The 23,784-nt window shown below is 37.5% G+C and overlaps 1 protein-coding gene across 1 annotated transcript in view; it reads right to left on the minus strand.

Moving 5' to 3' along the window:
- The window catches only part of NEK7 (NIMA-related kinase 7), a 126,282-nt gene that overhangs the window by 12,940 nt on the left and 89,558 nt on the right, over positions 1–23,784 (minus strand). Inside the window, exons 6-9 of the mRNA XM_012650459.1 lie at positions 23,609–23,717; positions 22,596–22,703; positions 7,646–7,740; positions 3,544–3,657 (exon numbers count right to left, since the gene is read on the minus strand). Coding sequence (XP_012505913.1) covers positions 3,544–3,657; positions 7,646–7,740; positions 22,596–22,703; positions 23,609–23,717 — 426 coding nt within the window. The remainder of the gene's footprint in view (positions 1–3,543; positions 3,658–7,645; positions 7,741–22,595; positions 22,704–23,608; positions 23,718–23,784) is intronic.

The following is a 23,784-nucleotide window of genomic DNA, read 5'->3' on the forward strand; positions in this document are numbered from 1 at the left end:
AGTATGTCTTATTTCCCAGTAAATGACCCTGGACATTTCAGAAATAATGATGTTTATGAACAAGAATGAAAACACCATACAGGAAGTAATACCGATAAAACAAAACGATCATGTCCTCTGACCTATCTTTTGAGTAACTTTTTTAGAGAAGTTTCAACTGTCATTTAATGGTCCATCCAGCTTTTTAAAAATGTATTCCTTTAATCTCTCTTTGCACTCTTGTCCCCAGTCAATCGCTCAATTGCCAAACCTTTTTAAACGTGTCAGAGTCTGGAGATACACAGATAAGCAGCGGAGTTACTGCTGCTCAAGAGCAGGAGCTGGGCGCCTGCAGGGGAGGCGCCCACGCAAACAGTCGCTGTAACACAGCGTAACTGCCCAGGCGGGCGTGGAGAGAGGTTTGGTGAAAACTTCACGCAAGAGATGATGTCCAAGCCATGTTTGAAAAGAAAAGAATGTAAAGAACAGGAAAAAAGCTATTTCAGAAAGAGGAAACAGAGTCTAGAGAAACATGGAAGTTCACGGAATTTCTGGTAGAACTTGCACTGATAGAGTTAAGAAAGAAGGAGAGTGTCTCATGATCAATAATCCTTGAGAGATGAGCCCAGGTCAGATGAGGAGGGGCTTTTGGAATCATAATTCCTTGTACATAGTAAATGTTCAATAAATGTTTGCTTCATAGTCACCAACAATACCAAGTTTGATTCTTGAGAGCCATCTAATGGAAGATATCTCTCTTTTCAACCCACGATTTTTGTTTAGTAATTCCCCATTGATACATGAATGATTACTAGAAAAGAATACAAAACACCAAAACAAAAATTGTCAGAAATAAAAATATTTCAATAAGCCATACAATAAACATTTCCTAATATCATTCATGTGTAGCTGAAATATTTCAATCTAGAACCCTCATCATTTGTACATTCCATGAACACTGTAATTCAAAAGGAAAGATACAGGCTTATTTTTCCAAAGGATACTACTATTCATTTTTAATTTTAATGCTTAACTGTACCCATGTTTTAGAATCTAACACAGGGAATCAAAGTAATTCCAAACTTTTAAACTGAGTTCTTATAAATGGAATGACTATATCTAGAAATAAATCTTGTGGGGTTCCTCAGGATTCCTACCGACGGGGACTGGTTGGCAGTTATAGAGAATATCCTCATGAAATGTTCCCGTCAAATCTTTGGACAGTAGCTTTAAAGATTTAGCAGTAGCTAAGTAAATTTGGTAAACTCTCAAATGCATTATTTGGTAAGTTAATTTGCTTAAAATTCTTATTCTTCAAACAGCCTGTTAGCATTTTGGCTATAAAATTGACACCTAATGAAAAGTACACTGTTGGAAAACTTTGTACATTGATTCCTGTATTTTGCCATACTAATAAATTAAATGGCAATTTGAATTTTTAAAAGATCTAAAAGGCCTACTTTCTAAAGAAATGTTTAGGATATTATGGCAGCACCAAATCTGGGGTATTTTTGCCACCATGAATTCCGAATAATTATTTTACAACCAAATTGAGTTCCTACTTAAGGAGAAAAAATATTTATTAGCACATCTGCATTTCAAAGCTCTTGTTTTGAGAACTCTTCCACATAACAGATTAAAGTAACACGGTTACACAGTCTAATGAATTATTTTCCCTGTTTACCTAGAGCACAGCTTTCTTTTTCATCAGGGCATGACAACAGATCTACCGGTACGAGGAACTGTACGATCTTTTTTGGAAAGTACACTGTTTAAATGTGTTTTGCTTTATAGCTCTTTTCCAAACTGGTAACTATAATAGAGTGAAGTAAAAAGTGGAATCTATTTTCCTTCCCCAACTCTGAGACCTTCTATCTGGGCCAGACTTTGATACGTGCCCCTTGGCTGAGGATCTGCATATCCGACTTCACACCCAGCTGCAGTGAAGTAGCCCTGCAGGCAGGCCGACTTCAACGAACCACTAGTGGTATCATCATTAAAATCCTGCTGAAGGTCACCATGGTAACCGCCTGCTGAGGCTTCGCGGCTGCACTCGGCATCTCCTAATCAGCTACCATGTGAAATGCAAATTCAGACAGTCTGAAAATTAGTCAAGAAGAATAGGGGATGAGGATGGAGATATGTGAAATATTCATGCGCTTCATGGAAAAGAGGAGACAGCGTGAATGACACAACAAAGGCAGGCCCCTGACATCCTCGCCATCATTCTGCATCATTGTTCACACCCTCCTGCATTTCCAGGCCTGTGGTTCTGAAGTTGGTTTTGTGAAATGCCGTATTCATAGTCCAGACCCAAAACAGTAATTAAAAATGGCTAACATAATAGCATTAACATCCAATAAAGATAATACTTCCAAATTATCATCACTGCCTCGTAAGAGTTTATTCTAATTACCTGAATACAAATGCTATAAGGCAAAAAACTGGGCATAATTGATGATTGGAATCAAAACTACTAGAAGAAAAAGTACTTACTACATCCTAGGAACTCAAATGCTTTACACATGGTAAAAAAAATTCTTTAGAGATATTTATTATTCAAGTTACATGGGCTCAAATTTCCTTACACGATACTAAGAATGAAAGCAATTCAATTCACGATAAAAAGACTGACGAAATGATCTAATAAGTGAATATTATAATTGTTTTATATTTTTCCTTTGCTCCTTTCCATTTTCCTGGGGCAAAAAATCTGTAGCTGATGAGAAGGTGAGATGTCCTAACTCAAGACAGTGTTTCCTCTGGGTAGGTCCCCAGCGAACATTCCAAAAAGAGCTTACGTGGAACGTTTTCGTTGATCTGAGACACTGCTGTTATGCACATCTCCTCCTTAAACACTGGTAAAATCACTACGTGCTCGGCTAAAATGGGAGATGTTGTATTCGATGAAAAACTGGATATTGGGCAGTGCCCAAACAACTCATTTCAACGGGTCACCAAAGCAAGGATTCAGATCTTAATAAGGTAAAGTCTTCTAAAGTTTTCAGTCATTTTAACATGTCTACAACGATAACCTCAAAACATTTCCCCAAAGGAATCTGACTCCAGCAGTGAGGTGGTGATAGGACAGGTATTGATTGTCAAAGGACGGAGGGCAAAGCTTGAAGAATGAGGTTCAGAGACAAGAAGCTAAGTGATGTATGCTTCCATTTTTGGAAACATGGACGAGAGGGAACTTCTGCCAAAACAGAAAGTTATAATTGTCTGCTGGCCCGAGACCATGAAAATAAGGAGTTACCCTATCAAGAGAGGCCACCAGAGTCTGGGTGTGAGCACGAATCCTGCCCTCTGCAGGGTTCAGCGTGCTGTAAACCCAGCTACTGTCCATAGGACATGGCCACGTCTACACCACATGCTGCGTGTTCCATTCCACAGTGTGCATTCCAGAGCCAACTCTTTCAACAGCAAGTCTCCAGGAAAATGAAAACAGAACAAAAAGCGCTATTGCTGCCACCTATACCATTCATTTGTACTTCTGGATGAAGCACAATTTCTTTATAAAATACAAAGGTCAGCAAAACATGTGGACTGAAAACGACTTACTTCCTCCGAGTAGTGATCTGAAGGGAGAGGGGGGTAGTCACACTGCTCTATCTTCTTGCACAGCGAGTATAAGTTCATTTTGTCGCCGTAGAAGGGACTCTGCAAGGCGGCCATCTGCAAAATGCTCCCAATGAAACTGATATAGTTACAGGGCAACTTTAAAGGCAATTTCATCAAGTATATTACACTGGGGTAGAAAATAATTACAAATACTTTAAATAAAGTTATCTGGGCAGTTTGATTTTTATGAATATCCCTTTCTGAGAATTATTTAGTAAGTGCTAAAAATCTTTAACTTTTGATTATTTTTTCAATATTTACCATTCCCTGAAATAGAGAAATGGTTAGCATTTATATATACGTGTATATACACACACAACATAAAACAACATTAAGAACATATGACTCAAAAACTCTGTATATATAATGCCATAACAACTAGCATATCTCATGACAAATAGACATTACAAGGTATGTCTCAGCCTTGTTAATGGTCAAAATATAACAAATATGAAACAAGTTAAAACTGAATTATAATCTAGAGAATGTAATTTAGGGACTAGAATGCATAGCATTTTATCTCACATAATAGTTCTGTAGGGAACGGTTATTCTGAGAAAAAAAAAAAAAGTCTTCTCAATTTAAATATTCTAACTGATCTCCCAATAGTTTACAACAAACTAGAACTTCTTGTCTCAAAACACTAAACATTTTCCAAAGCTCCATGTGTCATAGCTGCAATTCAAGGCTTCCAAATGAGATTTTTATGCAGAAAAACACGACTCAGAGGATGAACAACTTTTAAAAAAGACATATTGGATTTAAATTTATTTTAAGACAAGGTTCTAACTTGACATTTAAAGTGCAAGCAAGTACTGCGGTAAGCAGGGTTACAAACTAAAAATTCAATTTAAAATGTTCGCGTCCTGTTCGAAACCTTCTAAATCTTTGAACCGCGGCAGCAGGACTACAGTGCGGAGTGCAGGGCTGCCCCAAAGTCAGTCACCCTTCTCTACATGTGCTAATAAGTTTGATTTTGGAAGGACAATGTGTACATTCCCTAGACAGGCGCAGAGTGTGTGAAACACGCTCGTCCGTGCTGTGCTACTCAGTGAGCGTCAGCGGGGACGGGACTAGCTGAAAATGGCTCTCATCTGTCTTCCCTGCTCCAGACGAGCTTAACTCCTTCCGAGCCTGGACGGGGAGGGGCTGTGCTGGAAATGGAGCCTGGGAAGTTGCTTTCTATCCAGCCTCTGTTTGACACAAAAACTGCATGTGCCCATACAGAACCACCTTAGGAACGGCTGCTCCACGTGAAGAGAAAAAAGACAACTCAAATGTCCCTAATCATATAAAACACTCTAGCCAAGGTAAAATTTTTAAAAGAGGCACTATAATAACAATGTTTTCATAAATGCAAGGATACCTTAAGATAAAATAAGATTAAAAATACACTACATGTATATAAACTATATAAACCACAGTCTCCCTGTGTTTGAGAACCTTAGGTAAATGCACGTCTATTCATTACCATATGCTGGGAGTTCCCTACAGCCCTTCTCCTCCACACCGCAGAGTGTTAAAAAGAAATCTGAATGTCCCCCAAGGAGTTAAACGGGAATAGTATATTTTCATGCATCTCCTGCTTTGACAGATGAAAAATGTCAACTGTCCTGTTTTTATTTTCAAGCTTTTGCACTATTCATCTGGTTCATTAGTGCATCTCGATGCTGCCCCTGACAGCTGCTCGCCCTCTCCTCCCAGCAGCTGAATTTTTCAGGCTAATTTGATCCTCCACACTGAGACGATCGCGAGAATGATTGACTTGCTCCCTGACCTCCGGGGTCTGACTTTCCTGATTAGTATTCTGGGGGTGTCGGAGGGACGAAAGCCCACTGTCTGTCTTCAGGGCTGGTGGCAGCTCTCTTTTTTTTTGAACTGTAAGCCACCAACCTACAACCCTGTAAGGATGCAGTTGCTGAGCTGAACAATAAAGGAAATGTGTAAAACCTACTTTTCCATGTAAAGGGCCGTGTAGCGAAAGCACGGCATCCTGATTTTAATTAGTAAAGTCTACTTTGTTGCATATCAATTAAAACTGTACTGCTTTTTTTTTTTTTGAAGGTTTCAGGAATATTTGAAAGTCTAATTTTCTGAGTTTAAAATACATTTTCAAAAAAGGCTTCCTACTCCTTCATTGTTAATAATTTCTTAGCGGGATACAATATAAAATATCTATGTGATGTTATGGCCAATTTCTTAAAGCTAAATTGCTAAGTATTTCTCTTAACATTGTATTGAAACATAATTGAAAGGAGACAGAACATAAAGGTAAATTAAATCTTTTAGAAAAATTCTAGTTCTTCCGAAAGACTTGCATGGAGAAATAGAATGCATTAGCATGATAAATACTTGACTGGAAATCATCCACGACACATGTAACTCATGCATGTAGGAGTGTCCAAAGAAATAATTTGTATTTGGGTGATCATTTTAAGTACACATAAAGATGGGACACTGCCTCTCAGAGGCAAATTCAAATGTGATAAATTATTTCAGTTTCCACACGAGAGTTTGTGCTAGCCTTAAAAGAATTATGCAAACTTTCCCCCAAAAACCCACTTACTACTCAACTCAACCTGTTCTTTTTCATTGCTAAATTTAATCTTGTTACTGGAAACCAATCTGCTGTTTACTTTTAGGTGTTTAAACAGAAAATGTTGCTTTGATAATACTGGACTACGGCCTGAAGGAATCTAAGATTACCTAAACAGATAAAAAAAATATCTTTACAAAGTGACTAACTTTGAAACATTATAGTAACTGAATATAATTAAACTAGTTCTTTTAAGCATTGTACCAAAGTATTAACTGGATATAACATAGTGAGCATAAATCTCTTACAGTCTCATGTGCATATACATAAAAACATTGTTATGTTACTAATTCATAATTTTTCATAATAGAAATTATCCTAGGGATGAGCTTATTTAAGAACATTTAAAAATCCTTTAAGTAGTCAGTCACGTTAGAAGGAGAAACTAAATAAATAATTTCAGGTTCCTTAAATTAAGGAAATTTGAATCTGCAATCAGGAAAATAATAAAAGGTCATCACACACATTTAAAAATAAAAAACACCACCTCCTGATGCTCCACTTCCAAATAATAGTGGCACAATTAAAATAGATGACCTCATTTGTCAGGAGCACAAGACATACAAAACGTGCAGTAAGAAACGCATTGGTTTCTATCTACTCTAGATTTCTCTTACATAATGGAGATATGAAAATAATTCCATAGAGCATGTTTCTTCACTTTATTAAAACCTACTTAGATGTATACTAATTTTTAATTAACAGCTCTGACTTAAAGCCTATATTCCTAGGAAAATCACCATTCAATTAAAAGCAAAATTAAAGAAGTCACTAGCTTGAGATACTCTTGATTCCATTGCTCTATATGTAAAATGTGTTAATATTATGCTTTCTTTTATCCGTTCAAATTATTGCACTGCAATATTTCCAAAGGATCTACCTACATGATTTCATTTTCCTCTGATAAATTATCACCAGTAGAACAGGAGAGAGAATTTCACTGAGCTTTACCAACACAAATTGTTATCTGTTTCCACTAAATTAATGATAACCTAGAGAAATTATCTATGTGCATACTACTCTTGATACTGAATTACATCTGTGTAAAAGTGAATTAAAATATTGATAAAGCTATTTACTATACATTCATATTTTAAATCCATTCCATACCTCTCCTACAATGCACAAAGATTCATATTTCAAATGTACATTTTTATAAATGCAAAGTTTGCAGAAAAACATTAATATAAAATTAGCTTTTAAAAAATAAAATTCTCATCAAAAGAACACAATTTAAAAATACATTAGAGGAAGTAAATGTTTAGGAATGTATAGTTATTAAATCCCATTATAAAATAGTTATTAACCTAATGAAATAATTCTTCATAATTAAGCTGATTTTTAAACATCATCCAGAAAGAAATAAGTGTATACTATAAGGATAGGGGAAATATATCATAGTAAGTAAAACCGTATCGATATATGGAATTTATCAACATTGCCTACCTCATACAGTAGACAGCCAAGAGACCAGATGTCAGATTTGAAGTTGTATCCATTTTCATGTATTCTCTCTGGAGACATGTAATAAGGTGTACCCACTGTAGAAAAACAGACCAAATAAAACAAGAGGAGTATAAAAATGAAGATACAGTTTTAGTAAGAAATAATACACAAAATTTTGGATTAAAAAATGTCACCAAAATGATTCATTAGCATCAGAAAATTGTTTTTGAGAATACACAAAACTTTAAAATTTCTTCTTTACTCCCCAACCCTTAAACAGCACATAAACATTTATATTATAAAGAGTATGGTGGGTTACACTTTATTTCCTTTTGAGCAATCCAGGGAGACTCAAGAGAACACAACTGAAGGAAGAAGAGAAGTAATTCTAACAAGAAAACCTATTTCAGTGATTGACACTGGCTTTATTTATTTTTTAAAAATAGGGATATCCTAAATAATTAAGCATAATAATAATTCATTTAAAAACAAATAGTATTATATAACAATTTAGCAGAGTATGTATAAATAAATCACACTTCTATCCCTTAGAACATACTCGTGGCTCTTAATAAATGACATGCCTGCTAACAACTGGTGCCTTGGTTACGCCCACTTTAGAAAGAACATAACCGACTTCTGTCCATCAAAGGGTGATACGGTATCATGTGTGAAAGGCACTGACATCTCCGGAAGAATGTCTGAGTTGTTACTACCACTGAGCTCTTTTTATAGACAAGACACTCTAGATAATTTTTGCTTGTTTTGATGTCCTAATACTTTTTACCTTTTTTTAATGACCATTTTAGAAAACGCTAATATTTATTAAACATTTAAACATAAACAAAAGCATAGACATATTTTGAAGGGCAAAACCTGTAAGTGACTTTCAAAGGGAATGTCTTTAATTTTAGACTGAGATGCCTATTATTTCACCACCATGAGCCTAAGGCTTTTTGCCAGATAGAAAATCAAAGTTTGAGAACAGCATTTAGTGATCTTATTTACCTGAGGCAAGAGCTACTAAAAACACTCAGCTGCTCATGGGGAGAAGGCATTCTCCTTTCTCTGTTAATTTTCAAGAACTCCCCAGGTATTCACTGTAAACCTTAATGAGACTAAATCACAATACTGAACAAGGGTCTTTAGGAGGAGGCCACGAAAAGTCACACCAATAATTAAAGCACTATCCTTAAAGACAGGAGTCAGTTTTCCAGAAGATTAAGATTATAACCTACTGGGTGTGTGTGGAAACTACACGGCGCCAAAGGTGAAAACACCATGAACCATGTATCCGAGAAGTCCCACCTATACCGGAACCCCTCTTTACCAATAATGGACAGTCCTAGCAGAACGGACAAAAGGGAAGTATTTATGGCAGTGAGAGAAGTACGCAAACAGGAAGATAAAAAATTTAAATAAAATATGAACTATTCAGATATAGAATTAATGAGACAAAGAAGTTATTTAACTGCAGCATTTACTTTGAAGACAAAGAGGTAAATCTGCTGATTTCTATAGTGTCAGAAAAGCAAAGAAACTTTTAAAAATAGATGGGTTTAAAGAATCTGTATTATTGCTGTACAGAATAAACACAAGCTATGCAGCTTTGGGAGCTCTAACCCCTTCTGCTTGTGGTTTGCATAAGCGACAGCAATCGCCGCAGTATTCGCACACTCCCTCCACTCGAGGCAGGCGGGCAGGTGCAGCTGGAATAACGAGCGGGCTGGGCACAGGCTCCTGGTTTCAGGACATAAAGCAAGTGGCTGGCAGGGAGGAATGTGCAGGAAGAGGCTTCACAGAATCCACAGGGGGCGGCTGAAAACACTGAGGCTTGGAGGTTCAGAGTTTACCAAAAGCAGAGGTAATTTTAACCAGTAGCTCTGGGAAACCCGCTGATACGCTGGGGGTTTGATATGAGTGTGAAAGATTGATGATAGGGAAAAAGAACAAATGCTAGCGTTTTACAGAGATTAGCCCCAGCATAACACCTTGACTGCAACTCACCGCCGACCACCGAAAGCAAGGGAGCAGAGAAAGAGGAGGATTAGGAATTCTGCTAAACTAAACTTAAAATGTAAAAAATTTTAACGTACAAAAAGCCTTTTCTAGTGAGCTGCTGGAGGTCGTTACAGAAAGTCACATACTCAGTTAACACCGGTACTTTGAACTTAGATTCCGATTCTTCTCCATATTGTAACAAACTTCTTTATACTAAACAGGCATGTCTTATTTCAATATCGAAATTACATATTCTTGCATATATATTAAAATGTAAAGCTAAGTATGCTACTCACCTCTTTGATCGACACATTTCCAAAAGAGTCATTACGGAAGATGAGTAAGTTTGCATTCTGCACCACAATTATTAGTTGGATAAACTCATAATCAACTGCACACAGGCCTGGGAGGGAGGTTCTACTGGCTCCTCCTGACGTGCTCCCTAGCGTGCCCCTCTGTTCTGGACACGGGCTCTTCCACTGACTGACCCGGAGCAGAGAGGTTCAGCCCCATCACGCAAACTGATTCGTCCTCACCTCTCTCTATCCAGCACGAAGGCCTAAAAGTTTAAGTGCTCAGGAAAATTCCCCATGCATTTACACGCAGTGGTATGTTTTCAACATTTCAAACTCAATGAAGATATAATTATTTCCTAAAAACCCTCTATAAAAATCCACGACAGCTGTGTCTATGATTACTGTTGCCTCAAGAATGTTGTGACTTCTTTTAACAGTTGTACAAGAGAGAGTTGTGGATTGGTATGATTAGACATTAAAATGATCATGCAAATTACTGCCCTGTGTATTGAGGAGCTTGAAGACTGCAGAATGCATAATTCCACTTATCCTTCAAGCATTTATGGTTAGAGGTAAAATGAGAATACATTTTGCAATAGCCGATACTTATGTCATTTTAACCTCCTGACATGAGTAAAAGAAGTAGATGATAACATTATAAAAAGCAGAAAACACTGACATTGGAGGAAAGTTGCTAAGAACTGAAAATGCTACCTGACCTTTCTTTAATCCATACTAATATTACAGTCAAATATACCACGGCAGTCATTCAAATGTAAAAAACATTTCCATTATATTAACTGACTCATTACAGCTATGTAAGAAAAGTTTTACATGATATGTAATCCCTAAACAATAAATACACTTTAAAATTTATCCTGAATAAAATGAAGACAGATTTTCGGAAGTTCAACAATGTTTAAGAGAACCAACAAATTCTGCTAACGTGTTTTTATTATGGAAGATATAGTAATTAATGACTTTCATCAAAACAAGTTAGATACAGAATGTTTTCAACAGTTTGGCTAAAATTTTAGTACTATAATCTCTGCAAAGATTTGAATGAGAAAAAAATAATAGAATGACTGAAGCATCTTTATACATGGTTCTATTTTGATTGCCATTTTTGGGGGGTTTTAAACAAAGGAGGTAGCACAAAACCAGTGAAAGGTTGAGAAATCTCTTTCACATCTTAAATTTGCCACTAAGTAGCTAAGAGTGTTTATCTTCTCTCTTTAGTCACTTTCTTCATCAGAGGTGAGGAGAAAGATGAGATAATCTCTGAGATCCTTTTGCTCTAAAGGTCTACAAAACTCATAAAAATCTGCACAAATCCCTATGGAAAATGAAATGAAAAGAATGATATACTCCTTTTAAAACTATCACTTAGGACAGCAGAGTGAGAGTGTTTTAGTCAGAGAGTGCAGACAAGCGAATTCAGTTTATCCTACAACTGGAGCAAACTGCAGAAAAGAAAGCTTGAACATTCCTTGTTGGGAAAATTAAAAGGAGACAATCATCTTATACCTCAGTTTGATTTAAAACACACATAATTCGGGGAATATGACTTCAGCTCCCTTCTTTCCTTCGTACTCATGCGTCAGCCCCCCAGAAATGACGCTGGCAGACGGAATGGGGGAGAGGCCAGATTTATTTCACTGTAAGGAGTATTATCTGAGGTCAACTTAGAAATGGTTGAGGAGTAGATCAATGTTTCTTCTGCAGAAGACATTTATAAAACAAAATTTGCCATCTTTTAAGTGTAACTGATAACATTTAAGAGCTTTACTAATGCTCAGAAGAAATACCGCAGCACGTATCACTGTTGGTGTTACCCTGCTCCAGGCAGCGTATTAAGGGCGTTACATGTATTATCTTGCTGAACTTTAACAAATGTTTCCCATGGCCCGCCGCATGGCACGCGTCGTACTAGGTCCTGGGGTGACAGAAGCAGACAGGACAAATCCTTGACCTCACAGGGTGGGGCTCCCAGTCCGGCGAAATGGGGACTAGTATGAGGTACTTTTATGGGATGCTCCTGCTGTTACCCTGTTGTAGAGAGGAGACACAGACCCTAAACCCAGCAAGGTGTGTGGACGTGGAATTCAAACACAGGTAGTTCTCTCTCTTATCCTTTAAGCAGAGAGTTGTTTCATTAAAACTAACCACTGTGAGGTATGACTGAAAAAATGTTTCTATCTTTCCAAATTAGGAAGCAGAGAAATCTTCTAGAAGTCATGGCATGCACATATGAAAAGCCAGGAATAGGGGCCCAGGTTCAATGGGCCACACGTGGAAATTGTGCTACTCTGCAGCTATTCTGATTGCTTTAAACAAATAACTTGTCACGGTGGCCGAGAGGTTAAATGTGCCCGGTTTAAAATGAGATAATAGCTTCTTCCAAGAGCAATTACTTAAGTCAAGAAAGGACCAAATGTTAAAAATAAATCGGCGAAGGCAGCCTACAGTACTGTCCGAACACACGCTGCCTTCGCGGCTCCAAACCACCTCGACGATGGAGGGAGAAGCCGAAGAAAGACCCATCGAGAGGTGCTGGGGAAGGTGTGGGGAAGACAAGCTGTGACCACAGGTGGCACCTGGCAGCCAGGGTGAAACTGTTTTAATGCCTGGGTCAAGAAGACCAGTTTTCCAAGTTGAAACAGAGAATGTCTCGCACTTGGACACAGTGTGGAGAGCACGAATTGCAACTCGGGAGACTGCGGTGTGAAGACGCTGAGACCCGGCCTGAACAATGCCAGCGTTCACCCTGCTGCAAGATCGCAAAATCAGAGAACCGTTTGTCTCACTGTGAAAGGCAAACAGGAGTTCAAGCAATTCTGTAACAAAAACAGTAACAACAACATAATTTCCTCCCGAGGGGTTTCCAATATTTGTCTAGCACAAGGATCAATACCAGAGAGTTTTTAGTTAGCTTTTTAAAAAACCCTATTCCATTTTCAAGATGTACAACAAGCACATATAACAACTAAATTTACACATGTTCATTGAGAAAGAAAAGTCTCCATCTTTCCTTTTCTGAGGGACATTATGAAAGTGAGTAAAATACTACATCAAAACAATATTAATCTAACTGTTCTCATTTGTTCTTCTCCTTTGACTAGAACAAGCAGACAGGAAACATTTCACTGTATTTATTAATAACTACAATTTTGATGCAAATAGATTCTCCTGATAACTACCACCAATTACTTTCAGGCACTTTGGAGTATATAATATAGTTAGATTTTGTAACAGATTAATTTTCCTAATTAAGTTTCATTAAAATTACTTTTTATACCCTCCTATATTCCAAGCCATGATGAAGTAAGGCACTGAGAAGCATGATGACTGCTGGTAAGGCGAGAAGCTCCTTGAGGAATCAAAAAATTGTGCAAATAATTAAAAAAAAAACAGAATTGCCTACAAACTAACAAGGATAGAAAAGGATTTGTTTGCAAAATTTATATTAAGCCAAGTGTCATATCTTCTCCCTTAGAATGTAAGTGTAAATCACAATGCAATAAAATACATATAAAGGTCTATGATAAAAATGTGAAAACTTAATGTCAAAACATCAGTTCAAAAAAGAAAGTATTTATTTTCAGTAATGTAAACTTCTATTAAAACCCCTGACTTTAAAAGAATTTTATCTAATCAGGCTTCAGAGGAGAATCCAAATGACTCTCCATTTACCAAGTCTATCAAAATGGTGAAACAAGCAGAATTCGTGCCCCTCCTCTTTGCCCCCGGGTGTTACACCTGCTTATGTCATCGTAGGTGACGAAAGAGATTTTGTAGACAGACAGGTTATGGACCGTACAATCGGGAGATTACCCTAGGTCATCACTTAGAGACTGAACAGAAGGGGCAAGAGAGATTCGAAATGTGAGAGGAACTCTATCTGCCACTGCTGACTTTCAGAATAGAGGAAGGAACCAGGGGCCAAGGAATGAGGGCCGCCTCTACAAGCTGGGACAGGCCCACAGCTGGCAGCCAGCAAGGAAACAAGGACTCAGTCCCACATTAGAGAAATGAATTCTGCCAACACCTCAATAGGCAGGAATGGACTGAGCCTTCAGACGTCCTGCAGTCACCTTGATTTTAGCTTGGTGAAAGCCATGTAGTACTTCTGACCTACAGAACCGCAAAATACAAAAAACTGTTGTTTTAAGCCACTATCTCTGTGGTCATTTGTTAGGGCAGCAACAGAAAATGAGTACAGATGTCTTAATGATTCTTTCACGCACTGCATGGGAGAGCGGAATACCCAATTCAGTGTGCTGAGGACCCACTATGCACCAAGAACTACACGGAGCACCCAGAGGGTGAAGAGAAGTTACAGGGGTCAAAAAATGTTTGACCTCTAAGAGCTCACTGGATCATTCTGGGATCAAGTCTGTTTTTTTAAGTTTTCTCTTTTGGGGGGGGGGTGGTGGTGAGAGGAACAGGAGAAGCCAACATTTGCACCATAAGAACAATATGGTAAATAATACAGTGCACAAGGGCTAAAATTACGGTCTTTCGTAACCTAAATGAACTCTGGGTTGGTCACTAACTGATACAAGTCTAAAGCACCCACCTCAAAGAGTTGCTGAACTAGAGATGCAGAACAGAAAACAGTTAACATGCTGCATGGCACTCAGTCCACAGTTGGTATTTGAAGTTTGATAACTAACTATTTTTTATCATAAATGTTTTAAGTTGACCAAAATAAGGTCCTTATCACAAGGAAGTCCAGTAGGGATAACTGCAGATTTACTGATCCAGAGAAGAGTCACCAGGGATCAATACTCCAGTGAACCTCATGAATCATTCCGGATTTAAAGATGATCTCTCTTCTCAGAATTTCCCAATTTAGAAAGATGGAAATTTCCTAAGTCTAAAGCTACGTATGTCTCCCTCTTCATTCATCATTACCACCCATTCCCATAGACGAATATGTCACAAAAATAAATAAGAAAGGGATATAAACAACATTTTAAAAAGAAAACTAAATGAAGTATTTTTCCTTTATCTTAGGGCCATGGACAATGCTCACACATTATTTCTGATCCTCCCTTCCATGGGCACGCGGGAGAATTACATTTCCCTGAACCCTTGAGACAGTCACGGCCATGAGACCTGCTTTGGCCAATGAAATGTGAATGGAAGTAATCTGTGTTACATTCAAGCAGAAGGGTTTAATTAAGAGCCAGTAAGTGATTCTCCATGCTCTCTTCCCCTCGTGGGATCACAAAAACATATGCTGATATGAAGATAACACAAGACTGAAGCTGCCTAAAACACCAAGTCACCACATGCAGGGAAGGCAGCTACCACCCTAAAGACCAGTACAGGCACATGGATGATTTAGGGTAACAGATTATAATACACTTCAGTGCGGAGCAACTGAGATTTTTTTTGTATTGGTTCTCACTGTAGCATAATCTAACCTACACTTACTGATATAGTTGGCAAAATTCATCCTTGTGTATAGCCTATCTCCAAGCCCCATTCATTTAATCAATATTTATTGAATATCTATTATGAGTAATGCCCTCTTCTAGGCATTCTGTGGTAAATCCAACCTCTGTGGAAAGCAATATGGAGATACCTCAAAGAGATACAAGTAGATAGATCTACCATTTGATCCAGCAATCCCATTGCTAGGCATCTACCCAACAGAAAAAAAGACATTCTATAGAAAAGACATCTGCACTCAAATGTTTATAGCAGCACAATTCACAACTGTAAAGATGTGGAAACAATCCAAGTGCCCATCAATGTATGAGTGGATTAATAAAATGTCGTATATGTGTACCATGGAGTTCTGCTCAGCCACAAAAAAAAATGGTGATCTAGCACCTCTTGTATTATCTGGGATAGAACTGGAGCCCATTCTACTAAGTGAAGTATCCCAAGAATGGAAAAACAAGCACCACATGTACTCACCATCAAATTGGTATTAACTGATCAACACTTAAGTGCACATATACTAATAACATTCATCGGGTGTCGGGCAGATGGGGGGGGCAGAAGGACATGCGTATACACACACCTAATGGGTACGGTGCGCACTGTCTGGGGGACGGACATGCTTGAAGCTCTGACTTGGGTGGGGCAAAGGCAATATACATAACCTAAACATTTGTACCCCCATAATATGCTGAAATTTAAAAAAATTAAAAATAAATAAATAAAAACTCAAGGATAAAAATTAAAAATAAATAAATAAATCAGGGAACCAAAACACAAAGATCTCTGCCCTCATAAAGCTTAAATTTTAGCTGGGAGAAAGACAGTAAGTACTCATTATAATAAGTAAATTATATATGACATGTCAGAAGATAGTAAGTCCCAGGGACAAAAGGAAAATTAAAGCAGGGTAAGGATGAGGAATTGTAAAGATGGGGTGGGAGTGGGGTGTCAGAGTCAGTATTAAACAGAGTGATCTCAGTTTCCTAATCTGTTAACATCCACTCTACCCACTGCACAACACTGAACAACACAGGAGAAATGTACTGTAAAACTACTTGGAAATCCTAAAACCCTATACAGTATACACTATTCATTGCTATTGTTGTTGTTGCTGATATTTAGTAGCAATAAAGGATTCCTCTGGGTCATCATCATTGTAGGAAATAAACATAGCTTGATATGATTTGACTAGAAATTATATACTTGGAATATATAAAAATTGTTCTGTTATTCTGTTATATGTTTAAATATTCAAAAGTGAAGGTACTTGATCTCTTAGTAAGTTACTTCTGAGTCAGAATATTCGTATTTGCTGAAAGAAGACTTCAGAGTAATTAAGAACTAGAAATGCGCCAAAAGTATATTCTGCCTCTTGCAATATGAGAAAAATTAAGACTGGATTGCTGTGTTCCAATTTCACAGGGTTTGAAGTTTTAGCTTTTAGTTTAGAAGAGCCACGTCTTTAGAAATATCAGCTAAAGTTGCTGGTAGACAAAGAGTCATGAAGACAGACGTTGATATCCGAAAGGACTATTTCCTGTTTGTTTCTGAATCTTGGAGCAGCAAGAGCAGCCGCATCCAGGAGAGACAGCGAACTACGGAGGCTCCTAAGCAAGGTAACAGAGCAGAATAAGGTTGATTCCAGACTGAATAACAAGAAGCCAGGAAATGGCGACAGAGTAAGAGAAAATGCCACAAAGTACTGACAGAATAAGAAAAAACAGAACGTGGACGTGTGGGCGAGCACACCGCGACCAGGAAGCCACAGACCCGCGCGCTGTCTTCTAGCCGCATAGCCCATTCACCTCTCTGTGCCTCGCGTCCTCAGCTCTAGAACGGGAACAGCTCACGAGCACAGTTCACGTATGTCTGTTAGGCCCTCAGGGGGCTGAATGATGTGCAATCTGCAAAGAACTACCCTGCACGTTACTGTCTATCTCCAAAAGCACAAGGAGCACTGCAAATGATTAATTTATGTTTGACCAACTAAACCGGCCAGATAGCAAGTCAGGAGAACGTTTAAAGTCGGCAGAAAATGGGAATCAGCCTTTAAGTTAATGACACGGCATGAAGGTACTACAGACCTAGACCAGTGATCTCCAAATGGCAGATCACGCAACCCATTCGTGGGCTGTGAAATCAATTTAATGGGCTGCAGCCAGAATTACTTCTGGTGAAATAAACTAAAATAGGACAGAAAACATAAGAACGTGCTGTGGTTATAATGGAAAACACTGTTCATGAAACCTTGCTTCAGTCATACATGATTACGTCCCCATGGGTCACACTGTTGCTGGGGGTCACTGTCAAGAAATTTGAAAGCCAGTGACCTAGACTATCAGGAAGCTTGATTCAAGGAAGAGCTGTATCCTCATCATATATTTTAACCATGTGGGTACAGATAACAGGTTTCCTAACATCTGTTACATTTATAAGCTTGACAAATATGAAAGAAAATAAGGCAGAATTCTTAGCGGTATGTGTAGCATCCTATGATTAGTCCTCCTGGCCACACCCCCATCCCAATCAATTCAAAAGCACCAGATAAAAATCTTACTGAAGTTAATGTACAAAACAAAGAGGGGAGAAGAGGGGACAAAAAAGAAAACAAACACCCGAAGAACTGCACAGATCACGATCACAGGCAGCGATAAACTTCTGTTCTATGGGCTGATGAGCTTCGACGTGCTACATGCATTCTGCTCAGTTCAGGCAGCACATACTAAGAAAGGGGCACTGAGAGGGAAAGACGAGGACTCCCAGGTCGCAGGAAAACCTGGAAACAGTTCGATTTGTCTCTCCTGATCGTCCACCCTGGACACGCTTAGCCGGAAGAAGATGAAGAGGTTCACGGCTGCGGTCTTCGACTCGGATCATGTCACTCTTCTCATGGCAACCTTGTGGGAGTCGCCACTGCACTCAGAATAAAACCTGGGTTCCTCCTGCACCCGGCCCCGCCCCTTCCCGCACTGCGGCCAGCAAACCTCTGCAGGCAGAGCTTGTCCTGCGTCGGCCCCTTTGCATGCACCCTCCTCCATCAGCCCAAGGTCACTCCGCAGCTGGCTCTTCTGCTCCTTCATCAGCCCAAACATCACCTCCTCCGGGACTTGCCCCGCCTCTCCCTTCTTGAATCAACCCACTGCTAGCCGGGCTCGGCCACGTCACTAACAGTTCATCTCGTTTCTTTGTTGCTTTATTATTGTTGTCTATTTCTGCCCACCACAAGGCAGGCTCCCTGGAGACGAGGACTTGTCTTATTTAGGCTCTATTCCTTGTCCCTAGAATAGCACCTGTGTGAAACAGGTACAAAAACTGTTTCTGAATGGATCAACTCAAGAATTTTTGAAAGCATAAAGTACAAATAGAGAAGCCCTTACCTTCTTCGCCTCTTTTTTTCCTGCAACTTCCCTACCACCGCTATTGCCATTTTCACATAAGCAATTTAACATTATACAGTCTGTTACAATGTTAAGGAAACACTTTTACGTTCCTTGTGTTATTTGGTTGGGGACTGATTAGGGGTTAAGGGACGACATAGGATGGATACTACCCACATTTCTATTTTTATAAATCCAGAAACCGAGTTTTTGATAAGTTAATAAATGGCTTGATCAAGGTCCTACAGTGATGGGCATGCAAATCCAGGTTTTCTCCCTTCTTGCCACAACATCATGCTGTTTCTCACGTTCAGAGTAAAGCAAGAGGAAAAACACAGCAGGACGTAACAAGGTGGGAGGTACAGTCAGCACCAGTGGGAAGTTCGAGGACACCAAACTCTGGAGGGCCCTGAATGCCAGGCCAGAGGCTTGTTTATGACATTCTTCAGACAACAGGGAACCATCAAAGATTTGGGGGAAAGTAACATAATCAGATAACGGTTTTGAGGAGATAATTCTAATTGGAATACACAGAATGGATTAAAGAAAAATAATATTAGAAACAAAAGAGGGTACGTTCCCAGTCCAAACATGACGTTATCATGGAATAAGGAATAGAGAAGGGAAAGGAGAGATATTTTGAGACAACGTACGTGGCGGCACCAGAGAGGGACGAGAAAAAAAAAAAAAAAAGGTGAAGTTCTCCGAGGTTTTTTTCAGTTTTGATCATCTGAACACCCAGCAACAAGACTTAGCATTTGTAATTTTTAATTCTCCATTAAAAGAATTAATACTATGCTACGTTGTCTTACTTTGAAGAATTGGTTCTGAAAACTGATTGGAAACCTGGTCGTCTATACAACTTTATTGCTAGATAAGAACTACAGATTTTATGGCATCTTGATTTGTTATCATTGAATCAAATGATACAAATAAGAGACGCAAATGAACGGACAATTGAAACATGCAAAGATGTGTCACTCTCTTAAGGACTGTTAAATACAAAATGTTTTTTGAAAGTGCATTTCCTATTAATGAATCAAAATAAGTTAAAATAGTATCTTTATTTGAATTTTTACAAAAAAATGTATTTTGAAAAAAGTATAAATGCATAACTATAAGAAGATGTTTCTAAAATCCTATATATCCTTTCATTTTAAAATGAAATTCCTGAAAACATCTCCTATCCAAAATTAAAAGAAATTTGGCTCCAGGATAAACATCATTTAGAGTAAACTTACTCAGATTTTTCTTTATGAACTACACACAGATCTCAATTATTTGTAGTTCCACTAAAATTGAGACCTGCTTTACAGATAAATCATGCCCTACAGATTTCATCCTCAGTAAAATAAAAAAAAAAGAATCAACATACAAAAAACCCTGTAGTTCTAACATGTTTTTTATAAGCAAAATAAATTTGCATAGGTTGTCATATTTTCAATTACTTCAGTACCAAATCTTAGAAGGAAACTTAAATTTGCTCTTAAAAAATATGACAATTAACATAGGACAGTAATAATTCTTTAAAAGTAATAATTAGGGCCAACTTGTCAACAAAAAGAAGTCTATGTCAATTTCTACCCTTGTTATGTCATATATATATTCTGTGTTAGCAGAGAATATTTCTTAACTCTTTTAAATAGCATTTTTCTTGGGCCCAAAGAGCTTTAGCAGGCTAGAGTTCAAACTTTAATTCTCGGTGATCAATGAACTTTGCTTAGTGAACGTTAGTTTTAAACCATTAAGATCTTCACTTCACAGAGAAGACAAGCAGGGATAAAAGAAATGTTCATATTTTAAGGATTTTTTTTTCCTCAAAACAGTATGTAAAACAAAAATGCATGTGAAAGAAATTACTTTCCTATTGATTCATCCACCATTAAGGAAATAGTCTCATTTGCACTTCTCCACAGGCACTATCTCAGGTGTGTCTTTGAATGCAGAGCATCATGGGCATCACCATGTATGTTATAGATATATATATATAACTGCATAACCCTAAGAGAGTTAATTTTGATAAAACTTCATATTAGAAATTCTTAATACATTAATAAATCTATTGAAATTAATTTTACTCTCCATATCACATAATTTGGACGAGCACATCACCTAAATTTGGAGACGCACATATGTTTGTAAATTCTGTTTAGAACTTTTGCAATGCAGTCAGGCAAGCTAAAGACATTCGTTTCCAAAACTGTTCAGATCTAGGTTTCATATAATACGCTATATCCTTTGGGCTAGATGACTTCAGTATGCTCAGAGTGAAAGTGTGCAAAGCAGCATGTACATGACACACATGTGCACGCACAGGCATATGCTATAGCGTGTCCAGAACTGTGACCTAGCATTTCTAAGTAAATTAATGATCAACATTCCATTCAGGTAAGTAACATAAAGTCAAAACATGTCACAGGTATCTTTACCAGTGATAAATGGCACTGGCTTAGAACAGTCTAAGGTTTTCTTCACAGAAATCTTTCACTGTTTGTATTGCAAGAGTTATAATTTCCCAGATAAAACTCTACTAAAGTGCTGGACAAATGTATGCATTTATGGAATTCCATGTCAAATTTTAGAAAAAGTTGTAATGCTCTGTGAAAGTAAAGAAAAAGACAAAAAAGCAATGTCAGTCAGCATCAGTGTGAAGTTTTATGTTCTCAAAGAACCTGACAAAATTGAAATCCATGAAAAGCACAAAGCACAGTTTTTCCACCGCTCTCTAAACCAGGACACACTATTCCGTAATTCGGTGAGTGCTGCTCGGGCCTCTGCTTGTGTACCAGGCACTGTTCCCGATACAGAAAAATTAAATGACCGGTTCAAGGCCACACAGAACCTTAGTAACAAAGCCATAAAAACTTAAAAAATCGCTCGCCAACTAATTCAGATGCCCATTTCACTACTTTGTTATTTAGTGTAATTCATTTATTCCTTGTCAAGCCGTTTAAAAGTTTTTTATTTCACATTTAACAACAATTTTATCAAAAAATCAGTGGCTTTCAATGAAATTACAATACAAAAGATGAGCACCATGAAATTAAAGCCAACTTATTTTTGCCTTAATTTTTACTTTCTTCTGGTTGTCACCATTTTATATAAGCCTTCAATTTAAACGAGAAAATAGGACTTGAAGAGTTTTTAGAGAATCTCTATCACTCTCTTTAAGCTATTCCATTTAAATATTATTTCCTCCTAGAAATTCCTACTGTTTCTAAGCCGGACAACTTTTTTCCCTTGTCAATGTGATGTTGTTATAGCTACATCAATTCTATTTTAGGGACAAAGGAAACTGCTATATTATTAATTCTAAAATGAATAAACTACAGATATTTATTCTACTTTATAATTTAAGAGAACATTTTCCTCATTAGTTATAGATCATCTTTAGGGTTTCCCCTCTGCAATTCTTATAACCATATGTGATTTTATTAAAATAAATAAACATTTACAAACTATCATAGTATTTTTTTTAACGGCCGGGTGAAGTCCTCTTCCAAAACACATTTTAGTCACCATCTTACCTTACCACTGTTAAAGGTGGAATAAAAAGAATGCTCCGTGGCAATCATTAAACCAGGTGTACCAGCATTTTTTTAACCCGGTGTCGGCGTGAGCTCAAGTTCAGGGAAGCACCCAATTGCCACGTGAGGGGACACGTTATACCTGGTAGAGAGTTGCAGGTATCTGCTCCGGACCTGATGATTTCTTAAATAGTTTTATTAAGAATGTGAGACCTGGCATACGACTGGTGCATCCCTTACGTTTTTAACCACGACAAAAAGTAGCTGAAAGAAATTCTACTGTGTCTCTTACCTAAAGAATGTGCAGCTGTGGTTTTAGAGCTGAAAAACCGGCCAAGTCCAAGGTCTCCCAGTTTGACCACCCCAGTGGCTGTGATGAATACATTAGCTGGTTTTATATCTGCGAATAAACGAAGGGATCAGGTGAAAGATGATGTAACGTTAGGAATTTTGAAGGGATTAAGAACTATTTTTCATGGCAGAATTTAGAGTGTATCTTGAACGTGAAAGTTAGAATTATAAACCAATTACTTTATTTTCAATAATTTTGATACATTCTAATATTTCAAAGTTCTCAATTCTCTGACAGATAATCAATGTAGTATGACAAAGATTACCATTAGTTTCCATTTAAAACGCATTTTGTTTTCCATTTTGAAATAACCCTTTGTGAAACTCGAAGCACAAAATAAATCTGTGTCCTTTTTATAGCAATTTTAAATAAAATATCTTACTAAAGATTAATTTGTTGGTATATTTACATAAAATACAAAATCATGACAACACTTTTAGACATATAATTATTTACTTAGATGGCTTTAGAAATCTTAACTGCTTATATAAATTGTAATAAAAATTTTCATACCCCCAAATCAGTGGATCAATTACATAGTGATATAACCTTAACACACTCTGCCCAACGATTTGGCTAATAATCAAGAATATATTAAGAGCCAATACTGAAGGTTAAAAATCTAAGTGGCCATGATATACATTGTTCATTTGCAAAAAGCAAACAAAAAAAATACCCTACCTTACGCATATTCAACCGCTCTCCTTTTTTTCTATATCAACATGACTGGTAATATGCTCATAAGAATCAAGCAGAAAAATAATTTTCATTCTCATTTAAAACCAACTAGGGCTTTACTTGAAGGTTTATCACTCTAGCAAAATTATAATTTGGAAATAAATTACTTGAGAAAGCATGATACCATATAATCCCTGGAAGACATTTATTTTAAATTGCTTAATTACTTCTACCCTTTATAACAACACTAAAAGTCCTTAATGATTTTATCTCACCTCTGTGCATGACTCTTCGAGAATGCATGTGTTCCAGTGCACTGCACAGCTGAACAAAGTACTTCCAGACAGTTCTCTCGGGAATTAGCCTCTTTTGCTTCTTAAAATGCTTTTTGAAAAATTAAAAATAAGAATCATGAAACTAAAATTTCTTAAGAATAGATTCTGAGATGCAA

This window comes from Propithecus coquereli, unplaced genomic scaffold, assembly GCF_000956105.1.
Source record: "Propithecus coquereli isolate 6110/MARCELLA unplaced genomic scaffold, Pcoq_1.0 Scaffold328, whole genome shotgun sequence".
Lineage (NCBI taxonomy): Eukaryota > Metazoa > Chordata > Mammalia > Primates > Indriidae > Propithecus > Propithecus coquereli.